Source organism: Herpailurus yagouaroundi, unplaced genomic scaffold (assembly GCF_014898765.1).
Source record: "Herpailurus yagouaroundi ecotype Mexico unplaced genomic scaffold, PumYag 163, whole genome shotgun sequence".
NCBI classification, from domain to species: domain Eukaryota; kingdom Metazoa; phylum Chordata; class Mammalia; order Carnivora; family Felidae; genus Herpailurus; species Herpailurus yagouaroundi.
In genome coordinates this window covers 35,202,621-35,214,876 of record NW_024412404.1, presented here as the reverse complement: position 1 = coordinate 35,214,876, position 12,256 = coordinate 35,202,621, and the positions used below count along the sequence as shown (strand labels likewise).

Sequence of the window (12,256 nt, the reverse complement as noted above, 5' to 3'; positions counted from 1 at the left end):
CCTGTGCATTTTGGAAGGAATGAGTCATATTCTGTATGAAGTTCCAGTATTAGGGCCAACTGACAAGTGACTTGGGGACCAACCCTAGAGAATGACAGTTTTGTCAAAACATGAGAAACCACAATTTATTCTACTCTCTGAGTAAGTGGGTGCAAACCCCTTCAGTTAAGAGAGGAAAAGTTAGTCCATTCCAGCCCAGACAAAGACCTAGACACTGCAGAACTCATCTAGTCAAACGCCCCCATGTCCCAGAGAAGGACCTAAAGCCCAGGCTCACTCCTGATGTGTCAGCTCCATTGCTCATCATGATCTGGACTCCTTCCATGCAGTGGCTTCCATTCTCAAGGTTACCTCATGGCCCTAGTTGGCAGCTGGTGCTCCAGCCGGCACACCCACATCCAGGCACCATGGAGGAAGAAGGGCTAAGTGGAGGCTCCTCCTTTCAGACAAGCCAGCTTTTTCTTTTCCAGAAGTCCCACACTAGTATTCCATTTAATTTGACCAGAATTTAGTCACATGACCACATCTCGTAGCAGGAGAATCAGAATTATAGTTCTTTCCTTCCTGGATGGTTATTCTTTTGCCTCAAAGAAAATAAAAATTCAGTCTCTCCCATATCTCTTAATTGTGTACTTGAATTAAATTTTCACTGAACGAAACACCATAAGTTCTAATTCATACATCCACTGCATTCAGAAGGCTCTTGGGAGGGAGCTCAAATGCCATCTTTTTATTTATTTTTTTTTTAAATTTTTTTTTTCAACGTTTATTTATTTTTGGGACAGAGAGAGACAGAGCATGAACAGGGGAGGGGCAGAGAGAGAGGGAGACACAGAATCGGAAACAGGCTACAGGCTCTGAGCCATCAGCCCAGAGCCTGACGCGGGGCTCAAACTCCCGGACCGCGAGATCGTGACCTGGCTGAAGTCGGACGCTTAACCGACTGCGCCACCCAGGCGCCCCTCAAATGCCATCTTTTATCTGAGATGAAATGGTCAGAGCTCAGGGAAGTGAGGGCTACTCTCATTCAAGAAGGCTTGGGGTTCAGAAAGCAATGCCGCCCTACCAGCACTGGCGTCCAGGCCCTGCCTGTGACCCGCCTTGAGACCACAGGCAGGTTGTCCATCTCTCCAAGCCCTGGTTTCTGCACATGTCCAGGGAGGCTGATAATGGCTACTTCACAGATGGTCTAAAGCGTCAAGGGAAATGGTGTATGTCAGGTGCCAGGCCCTCCATCAGTGAGGCCCGCGTGGGAGGCTTGGCTGTGGTAGGGTTTGGTGATAAGCCTCCAAAAGATTCGCTGTGGGTCTTCTTATTTTGGGTGAAATTCAGCCTCTGAAGTACGAGAAAGGGTCCTGGGTTTCTCAGACTTCATCTTGCCCTGGATCAGATTCCAAATTTGCAGGGAGAAGGAGGATTTCCTTTTTTTTTTTTTTTTTTTTTTTAAACTGTGAACTGCAGCTAACACAAGATGTACTGTCTGAACCATATTGAAGTGTACACGGTGCCATTAGCTGCATCCATCCTGTTGGGTTGCCATCAGCACTACCCATCCACAGAAGCCCATCTTGTAAAACTGAAGCTTGGAACCCGTTCCGCGCTGCCTCCTCATCGCCCCCTCCCCCAGCCTTTGGACACCACCATTGTACCTTCTGTTTGCATGAGTCTGACTACTTCAGGCACTTCCTATGAGTGGAATCCTACAGTATTTGTCTTTTGTGACTGGCTTCTCTCACTTAGCATAATGTCCTCAGGGTTCACGTGTGTTGTAGCGGGTGTCAGCATTTCCTTCCTTTTTAAGGCTGAGCTTTCTACGACATTTATGCAGCGAATCTTGTTTATCATCCATCTGTCCACTTAAGAGGACTTGGAGACTTGGAAGGAGGCATTGAGGACTGAGAAAGTACAGTGGGCACCAGAGGCTTCAAGATGAGAAAGCTGGCTGGGGCGCCTGGGTGGCGCAGTCGGTTAAGCGTCCGACTTCAGCCAGGTCACGATCTCGCGGTCCGTGAGTTCGAGCCCCGCGTCGGGCTCTGGGCTGATGGCTCAGAGCCTGTAGCCTGTTTCTGATTCTGTGTCTCCCTCTCTCTCTGCCCCTCGCCCGTTCATGCTCTGTCTCTCTCTGTCCCAAAAATAAATAAACGTTGAAAAAGAAAAAAAAAAAAAAAGATGAGAAAGCTGGAGATTTGCTCAGGAAGTGTCCAGGTGCTAGGTTAAGGACCATGAATTTGGTTCTTTGGAAATGTGGAGCCATGGAAGGTGGTTGAGCAGTGAAGTGGATAGAAAAAAAAAGCTGTGCTTTTACTCAACCCATTTTCACTTTTTTTTCCAGAAAGCTTGGACAATGCCAGTTTCACTGGAAGAAGAGAAATTTGGAATTTTTTATAGCTTACCAGAGTCCAAAGGGAGCTAATATTTTTACCGTAAGCTAGTTGAAAAAGACAAAGTGAAATTTCTTTGAGTTTGCAATGCTGGCTGGATAAGTGAGAGAAGAAGATGGAGCCAGCAGATGGTGCTGCAGGGTTGAACGACCCTGAAGGCTGGCTCTGTCCAGCACACAGCTGCCTCTCCTCCCCCTGTGCTGTTTCCTCCCTTTGCCCCTCCCTCCCTCCTTTCCTCCCTCCCCCCAACTTCCTTCCTGTTTTTATTTTTTTAAGTTCTCTCTGTACCCAACCTGGGGCTCGAACTCATGACCTTGACATCAAGAGTCCCATGTTCTACTGACCGAGCGAGTCAGCAGATGGAATGCATTATGTGAAAAACAGCCCCATCGTGTGAGACCATGACCTCACTGAACTGGTTCCCTGGGCACAGTTTCCCTTCCACGCCATTGGGGTGCACAGAGACACCGCATGTCCTTCCTTCACAGGGTAGGCGGCAGCCCGGGTGGCTCTAGCAACAGGGAGAAGCCTCTTTGGGATGCTTAGAGGTATGAAGCTGGCCACCCAGGCCCTTCTGAGATCCCCAGAGGGAGCCAGGATTAGAGTGACAGGAGGGAGGCTTTGCCTTGGGTACAGAATTTAAGGGAGCACCACAAAAACTCAACAGCCAAGACAAAAGTTATACTTTAATGCAATATTTTTAAAAATCACAATTAATGCAGAAAGTATAATAAAGTCAGGACTGTGGCCAAGGAAGGAGGAAGGTTTGGAAAGGCAAAAGGGGACTTTGGACTTAGGATAAGCAAAGTGCCAAAGGCCGCTAATGGGGCAGCACCAAGCCTTCCCGAAGCCTATTTGTAGAGCTTATGGCTGAAAACAGCGGAAACCCTGGAGCCTCCTAACATCTGCCCCTTCTCATGTGTTGCCAGATGGACGTCTGTGTCGATCAGTTCCCGGCACTGATGGGGGAACCCCAAGAGACCATGCCATCAACACCCATGATGGGGCCTTTAAGACAGGCTGCTTTCAAATATTCCCTCTTGCTGTTCTCTGTAAGGTGACAAAATATCCCAGGCTAGCTGTCAGGCTGCATCAGCCAGCAGTGGGCTGCAGCAGCCAATGCATTTCTTGTTCCTGTTACAGGAGGGCTGCTGGTTGGGCCCAGCCTGGCTCCAGGAGTCCTCCCATCCCAGAGCCCAGTAGGGGGAGGTGTCACTCTCTGGAGCTTGCCGTTTTTCGGGCAGAGGCCAGAAGCTCCAGGGGACAGGACCAAACCACCCAAATGCACCTCATGCTTCTCCCAGAACAGGGCTCACATCTGCTCACATTTCCCTTGGCCGGAGTGAGTCCTGTGGCCAAACCTGAGGCCCATGGGGCAGGGCATATACTCCACGGAGAGTGGGGTTTCTCGGTTTGGTGCTGTTGACATTTGGGGCCAGATAAATCCTTGTGGTGGGGCTGTTGTGTGCATTTTAGGACAGTTAGCAGCATCTCTGGCCTGGACCCATTGGATGCCGGAAGCACTGCCCTCCAGTTGTGATGAGCAGAACTGATCCCTAGGGGACAGAATCACCCCCCCCTCCCCCCCCCCCCCAGTAGAGATCTACTGACCTAGATGCATGGTAAGGGTAGGGAGGGTATAGATAATTGTAAACAAAATAAACAGCCTACCATCCCAGCCAATTATAAATGCCCCGTACTTGAATTCCTCTCAATTTTTGGTTCAGAAGCACCAGTCAATATGTGGGGACTCATTTTCTAAAAGGACGAGAGAAACAGGGCCCTCATTTGTCAGCTCAGGATTGCCCAGCCTGGCTACAGCTATAGGATGACTCTTACCTCCTCACCTTACATGAGAAACATTTTTTTTTTTTTTTTTTTTTTGCTCTTGTGTGGTTCTCAAAGTGTGGTTCCTGGACCAGCAGCAGCACCAGCGAGCTTGTTAGAAATGCAAATTCTTAGGCCCCACCCCAGGCCTACTGACTTAGAAACTTGGCATGGGACCCAGCGAGCTGCATTTTAGTGAGTTCTCCAGATCACTCTGATGCACAGTAAAATTTGAGAAGAGCTGCTTTAGTCTGAAGAAGTGGGTTTTAACCAGGGACATATAGAGTAGGATCTCCTGGGGCCCCTGCACCTGGAGATGTTTGGTCAGCAGCTCTGGCTACGAGCCTGGCCTGTGAATTTTAGGAAGTCTCTTCTGGTGCCTGGGATGTTCACAGATGCCTGTTCAGAACCACTGGTGTAGAGATTTCTATGGCTTCTTGGGCCAAAACATGTCAGACTAGGGTGGGGACCAGCGAGCATTTGTCATGGCATTTCACCACTCACTTCTGCGTTTTTATTGAACCTCTGCTATTTGCCAAGCCCAAGGCTAGGCTCTGTGGAATCTTGCCAAGTATGTAAAACAGGGTCATGGTCCACTAATTTGCAGTCCAGTCACAGAGATGTGTAAATAGCTGACAAACGACAATACTGCCAGCCGAATAGATGGCAATAATAGTAATATTAATAGCTTGCCATTGTTAATAGCAGCCACGATAGAGGGCTCCGAAGGCATGATGAACTGGGCTGCAGTGAGGCACCCATCAACTGGGGGCTTCAATTACCATCCAGGGCTGACTGCAGGGAGGTTGCTGTCTCTGCTCTGTAGCAGGTGGTTTTTATCTGGCTGCTTATAGATAGATGCTCTACTGGAAGGACTTTGTACCACTTGTAAGGTGGGTTTCTTTCTTTTTTTAAGTTTATTTGTTTTGAGAGAGAGAGGGAAAGAGAATCCCAAACAGGCTGCGTGCTGACAGCACAGAGCCTGACACAGGGCTCGAACCCACGAACTGTGAGCTCATGACCTGAACTGAGGCCAAGAGTCATGCTTAACCGATTGAGACACCCAGGCGCCCCCTTGTGATGTGGGTTTATTTTGGCATCTAAATACATTGTCTTTTGATTATCAGGTAATGTTTTTATTTACTTATTCCAACTGTGTAAGTCATTTTTAAGTTCCCGTATCAGTATATGCATGCATTTAATCAAAATGAACTATCATTTGTTTCAGGGCTTTGTGCCATGTACTGTGGAAAGGCTTTGTATTTTTTAATTTTTTTGTACCACTGTAGAGGGAAAAATGATCTCCTGTTTTATAGAAAAGGAAATTGGGAGGCCAGAAAGATTAAGTAACTTGCCCAGGGTCACACAGCAGAGTCAGGTCTGTTTGATTGCAGTGCCCAGGAACTTGCTGGAACGTATGTATAAGTGACTCTGAAAGAACTAAATGAAACTTCTGCAGTCCCACCCTTCCTGGCCAACCCAAGTGTTTTCCTCCTTGTAGGGGACCCCAACAAGCCCTCAGGTTTCAGAAGTGTTAAGGCTCCGGTCACCAAAGTGGCTGCATCTATTGGAAACGCTCAGAAGTTGCCCATGTGTGACAAATGCGGCACCGGCATCGTGTGAGTACCTGCCTTCCCCGGGCGTGGGAGGCCCTGCAGATTGGGTAAAGCAAGAAAATGCGGCAGGTGCCGGACCTTGTGCATTTTGGGTGTGATGGGGAGAAAGTCCCGCCTGGAAAATGGAACAGAGAGGCCAAGGAGGCCTTGGTCCAGAGCCAGGTGTACAGGTTTCCCTTGGCCACGGACCCCTCACAGTGTGAACGTGTAAACCCAGGAAGGGCTGCTCTGTCGGAGCGGGAGGGTTTCAAGAGGAATGTCTGAGACCCCAGGAATGAGCAGCTGTTTTATGAGTGGAGGCCCGTTCTGAGGCCCTGACCCGCCCTCTGATGGGCCTCGGGGAAGGACGCCCCGGCCGCACTGCCTCCTTCAGGTGCCTGTCACTAACGGAGCCCTGTCCTGCCTCCCTCCTGCAGCGGTGTGTTTGTGAAGCTGCGGGACCGTCACCGCCACCCTGAGTGCTACGTGTGCACTGACTGTGGCACCAACCTGAAACAGAAGGGCCACTTCTTCGTGGAGGATCAGATCTACTGTGAAAAGCACGCCCGGGAGCGGGTCACACCCCCTGAGGGCTACGACGTGGTCACCGTGTTCCCCAAGTGAACCGGCAGCCCTGCACCTGTCGCGACTTGTCCTCTCGCTGCCCTGGCCCTCTCCTCCCCTCCGAGGTCTCGCCAACTTCGGTTTTATCCCTGCTCCTTAAACACCACGTCTGCCTGCCTCTGCTAACTGACTCGCTGGCCCTGTGACACCTGCTTGTACGATTAACAGGAGGTTGTTTCGTTCCGTGGCCCCCTTGCCAGCATCCCGGGGTCTTCTCTTCGCCTCAGTTCATCTCTGCCGCAAATGGACATCAGCCAAATTGGAACCAAACCAAATTTAATCTGTGTGACGTTGATTTTGTTTTTACTCAATAAATTTATAGACACCGAGGCGGTGTGGTGTTCTCTATCATTTGACCATGTGCTCTGTTTCCTGTCTGAAGCCAGATGGGATTTCCGAGGCCTGCCTCCTCTTATTTTGGGCTTTCCCAAAACAAATCTCTGACATTTGCAGGCCTTTTGCCTCCAGGTGTGAGAAATTTGACATCTGAATGAGCCATACTCTCACCTTTCTTGGAAGCTTGCTCCAAATTCTCTTTCTCTGATGCTACTATAAGATCAACCTCGTTATGTTGTAATGAAATGATGTTTTCTTTTATATCTGGCTGTTCTGGGACTTATCTGAGGAAATGAATGCTTCTCAAATAATAGATGGAGAGCTTTACCAGTTGACCTTGAATATCCCGAGTCCCTCTCCAGCTGGTTGCTGCCACTAAGCCCCTCTCCTTTGTTTGTTTGGGGTTTTTTTAGTGCTTATTTATTTTTGAGAGAGAGACAGAGACAGAGCATGAGTGGGGGAGGGGCAGAGAGAGAGGAAGACAGAATTCGAAGCAGGCTCCAGGCTCCGTGCTGTCGGCACAGAGCCCAAAGTGGGGCTCGGACCCACGAACTGTGAGATCGTGACCTGAGCCGAAGTTGGACACTCAACCGACTGAGCCACCCAGGTGCCCCAAGCCCCCCTCCTTTCTGGAGGGATGCAAACTCAGGATAGATCTCACGTAGGTGTTAAACTCAGGCACCTCTTGGTAGTATGTGGAATTTGAATGGCTGGTAGACAAGTTCAGCAGCTGCAGCCTGAGAAGGGCCTGGGACCGGTGGTGGTCCTGCCATCAGGTAAGCCTCAGATGCTCAGAGTCGCTAGGTGAGGGTGAAGGGAAATAGACTGAGGTCATGATGATAAGTTACCAACTTCGGGGGCAGGGGCTGTTTATCCCACTGACCTTCCCTAAGCTTCCCACAGGGAAGGCTGGCCCACCAGAACCTGGGAGGGGCGGCCTCGAGGAGTCACATGAAGATTTCTCCGAAGCTGACAGTCACATCACTTGGATACCCCTTCAGAACCCGAGGACTTGGTCCCCGAGTTGCCAGCGGAGGGCCACGTCCATCAGCTGAAGAGCGCTCCCTTTCCCAGGTGGTCCAGTGCCTGGAGAGGCAGGCATATCCGGGCCCCGAGCCCTGGACAGCTTTGAAGGGGTCCGCCGAGACCTCCCTCTAGGCCGTACGTAGCCAACTTCTCCCCCCGCCTCCCCTCCCCAGGTCTTGGTCCCAAGGGCACCCCTCATAAACTTTCCTTACGCTGATCCCCGGGTCACAGTTTACTTCCTGGGAAAACACTTCTGACGACCATGACAGAAACTTTGGATTTTTTTTTTTTTTCTGAGGAGGGATTTATTTGGAGAGTTTTTTTCACAGGGACGTACCTTAAACTGACTTACCCGTTTAAATGGTTGATTTGCATTCCATGTCAAAAACTCACCATAGTGGGCAGAAGTATAAACAGACCAGGTAGGAGGCTACTGCCCTGGTCCAGGTAAGGAATGGAAAGACTGGCACAGGGGGTGGGGGTGGGAGTGGTGGGAAGTCACTGGATTCAAGACAGATTTTACTTTATTTATTTTCATTTTATTTTAGAGAGGGAGAGAGGCAGAGGGAAAGAGCATCTTAAGCAGGCTCCACACTCAGCACGGAGCCTGAGATGGGGCTTGATCCCACAACCCTGGGATCATGACCTGAGCTGAAATCAAGAGTCAGACACTCAACCCAGCTGAGCCACCCAGGCGCCCCGAGACAGATTTTAAACGTAGAGCAGACTGACTCAGGCTGTTCTCCTCCTGCCAGACGCCAAAGAGCTTCTCCCCCATAATGGGCCACTAAGGCAGACTTTTCAGCTCTGCGGACCCCATTGTTCTATGCCCGGAGCTCGGAATGGCAGGAGCAAGGAGTGTGGCAGGTGTGGCCTGGTGTCCCCAGTCCCTTGGCCATGTGCTGAAGGTTGGCTCCCTCACCTGCTTCCCTCTTCTACCCCCAAGAGCCCTGTTCTAGAGGAAAGAGTAACATCTAGAAAGTACATCAGGTATAACGGTCCCTTACATTGATGGCACTTTCCATATTACAAAATGCATTTATATTTGTTGCTCTGCGAGCATCACAAACCATACCGATGGGCAATTTCATAGGTGGGGAACCAGGGACTTGGTGCAAATGAGAAATAGAACGTATAGGGTTGTGAGAAAACACGTGCAGTGGGTTACAGGGAACGCTGTGGTTTCTGCTCTGTGGGCGAGTGCCTGTGGTCAGGGTCTGAGAGCATCAGGGGATTTGTTGTAGTGGTTAGGTGGTGGCTGACTGCCCTCCTCCCTCTAAATATTCTCTTGATGCCATGTCACTGAATCAATTTGAAAAGAAGTAAAGCATTTCTGTCCAATGGGACTAAGCCAACAAGGAACTGACTTGCCAAAACTGTTTGGCAGAAGACACGTTGCATTGAAGCAGCAGCCGCTTCTGGTGACAAATATACCTCGAAACCTTGGCAAACCATCTGTTGAATGTAAGAGAGGGTTTACTGCATTGTGATTACCTGTGTATATCCTGAGATCTGTGTCTAATATTTACCAGAGAGGAACGCATGGTGAATTATTTCTGACTTCTGACACATAATGAATTTCCATACGCTCTTCCCAGATTGAAGCATTGTCCTCTCGGCAACCTTGGCACAGGTCAAGAATCTGAGGTTTATGAGATGCTACGGAGAAGCAGGAGCTAGAAAAATAGTCCACCCCATTCCAAGCTTCTGCAGAAAATCCTGGAGTCTGAGGAGAAAGGTGACCCGTCTTGCATGCCGTCGGAGGCTGTTGGTCAAGGCCAGGCGTGTGGATCAGTCATTGCTGAAAGACAGGTGCGCAGAGCCTAGCGGCGGGAGGAAAGAGCACAGTGTGGGCCATTAAACACTGCTAATAAAATAATCTAACTTTGCCTTCGTGCCTTGGTCTGTGTTACAGAAGCTGCAGATCTGGCTGTTTCCTGTCCCGTGTGCACCGTATGGCTGAGGGCTGGGTAAATTATCTTGTGGTGGGATTTTGTCGGTTTGTCCCTCAGGCCCCCTTGATTTGATGTGAGCCCATAGATCCCATTCCTACAGTGACTGGTGGGCGCAGGTAGGCAAAGGCCAAGGGCAACGGACAGACTGAAGCAAAATGAGCCACCAACAGAATGAACCCGGGCTGTGGGCTTCATCGTGCAGCCGAGGAAATGGCATTTTATTTTTGTGCCCAAGTGTGTTTGGCGGGTTGGAATCCTGCTTTTAAGCAAGGCTTTCTCCTCTTCTCCCCACGTGGGTGAGACCTCCCCGCTGAGAGGGATCTGAGTACCTGGTGACTCTGCTGGGGAGGGACCTGCCTCAGCCAGACTTCCAGTCCCCTGGGCTCCTCCCATGCTGGAAGGGACTGAGATTTTTTTCCCAGGGTGACCGGGTCTAATGCTCCTAGCTGTGGAACTTAGCCAAGTTACTCACCCTTCTTGAAGTAGCGACCCTTTATCATTTTCTCCTCTGTTTTCCATCAGTCTGTTTTCTTTTTGGTTTCTGTTTGACTTCTGTAGTAATCTTTATTATTTCCCTCTTCCTCTTTGCCTTAGGGTAGTTTGATCTTTTTCTCGTTATTTCGTGGTGCACATTTAGAACATTGGTTTGACACGTTTTTTCTAATGTAAGCTTTTAATGGTGTGTATTTCCCTGTAAGTACTCCTTCCGCTGCAGGCCACAAATTTGATACACTACCGCGTTTTCATTTTCGTTCATTTCAAAGTAGTTTCCAATTTCTCCTGGGATTTCTTCTCTGACCCGTGGGATATTTAGAAGCATTGTGCTTAGTATCTATTAAAAAAAATTTTTTTTTTAACTGTTTATTCTTGAGAGAGAGAGAGACAGAATGTGAGCAGGCAAGAGGCAGAGAGAGAGGGAGACAAAATCCGAAGCAGGCTCCAGGCTCTGAGTTGTCAGCACAGAGCCTGATGTGGGGCTTGAACTCACAAACCGCGAGATCATGACCTGAGCTGAAGTCGGACACTTAACTGACTGAGCCACCCAGACGCCCCATCGTTGTCCTTAATATCTAAATATTTGGTGGTTTTCCAGCTATCTTTCTGTTATTGATGTCTAATTCAATTCCACTGTGAGTTGGAATTAAATTCTTTTCAGTTTCTTTTATTGCCCAGATCATAGTCTAGACTGGTGAACATTCTATATGTATTTGAAGAGAATGTATATTCTGCTATTTAGGATGGAGTGTTTTATAAACTAAATTACGTCAAGCTCGTTAATAGTTTCAAGGTAATTAAGCTCATGTCTTCTATCTTCTTACTGAGATTTTCTGTCTACTTGTTCAATCATTTAGTGAGAGTGGACACTTGAAATCTCTAGCTATAATATATGAATTCATCTAGTTCTATTGGTTTGGTTTTATATCTTTTAAAGTTTTTATTTAAGTAATCTCCACACCCGGCATGGGGCTTGAACTCATGACTCTGAGATCTAGAGTCGCATGCTCTTCTGACTGAGCAAGCCAGGCACTCCTGGTTTTATATCGTTTTTTTTTTATTATTTATTTTTTAAATGATTATTTATTTTTGAAGGAGGGAGGGAGAGAGAGAGAGACAGCGTGTGCACGGAATCCCAAGCAGGCTTCGTGCTGTCAGTGTAGAGCCCAACATGGTGCTTGATCCCACAAACTGAAATCATGACCTGAGCCAAAGTCCAGAGTGGGAGGGACTCTTAACTGACTGAGCCACCCAGGCACCCTGGTGTTATATCTTTTAAAGCTCTGCTTTAGGTACATATACATTTAAGGTTCTTATATTTTGTAATGAGATAACTGCTTTGTGATTATGAAATGAACATCTTTATCTCTGGTAATATTCCCTGTTCTGAAATCTACTTGGATATTAAGCGAGCCATCCCAGCTTTCTTTGATCCATGTTTGAATATTACATCTTTTTCCATCCTTTTAATTTTTCTGTGTCTATATATTTAGAGTTGGTTTTCTTTAGAAAGCATGTGTTTGAGTCTTGCTTTTTCGCTCAGCCAGCCAATCTCTACCTTTTGGTTTTGACCATTTTTATTTCATTTAATTTTTTATGTCATTGGGTAAATGTCTGTCATCTTGCTATTGGTTTTCTCATAGTTTTGTTCTTTATTTTCTTTTTTACCTACATCCTTTTGGATCAGTTATTTCTTATGGTTCCATTTGATCTCAATTATTTATTAGCTCTATTTTTGTGTGTTGTTTTTTAGTGGTTTACAATTTATATCACCAACTTAATGTCAATGTTCAAGTAATAATGTACTATATCAAGCATAGTATAAAAACCTTACAATCGAAGTACCTGGGTGGCTCAGTCAGTTAAGTGTCTGACTTTAGCTCAGGTCATGATCTCACAGTTCATGGGTTTGAGCCCTGCATTGGGCTCTGTGCTGGCAGGTCAAAGCCTGGAGCCTGCTTTGGATTCTGTGTCTCCCTCTCTCTCTGCCCCTCCCCCACTTATGTTCCCTCTCTCC

The 12,256-nt window shown here is 48.0% G+C and overlaps 2 protein-coding genes across 5 annotated transcripts in view; both read left to right on the top strand.

Annotated features, from left to right (window-relative positions):
- Positions 1-6,757, top strand: part of PDLIM1 (PDZ and LIM domain 1) — a 45,953-nt gene extending 39,196 nt beyond the window's left edge. The window contains exons 7-9 of the mRNA XM_040486912.1: positions 3,525-3,580; positions 5,635-5,827; positions 6,241-6,757. Of these exons, the coding sequence (XP_040342846.1) occupies positions 3,525-3,580; positions 5,635-5,827; positions 6,241-6,427 (436 nt within the window). The 3' untranslated portion in view covers positions 6,428-6,757. The remainder of the gene's footprint in view (positions 1-3,524; positions 3,581-5,634; positions 5,828-6,240) is intronic.
- A 1,644-nt stretch (positions 6,758-8,401) lies between these two features.
- LOC121037025 (cytochrome P450 2C21) overlaps positions 8,402-12,256 on the top strand; it is a 47,074-nt gene continuing 43,219 nt past the window's right edge. For 3 of the 4 annotated variants that reach the window (XM_040485924.1, XM_040485923.1, XM_040485922.1), the window contains exon 1: positions 8,402-9,759. The gene's annotated coding sequence lies outside the window, so the exon portion shown is untranslated. The remainder of the gene's footprint in view (positions 9,760-12,256) is intronic. The other variant, XM_040485920.1, reaches the window with a different exon arrangement.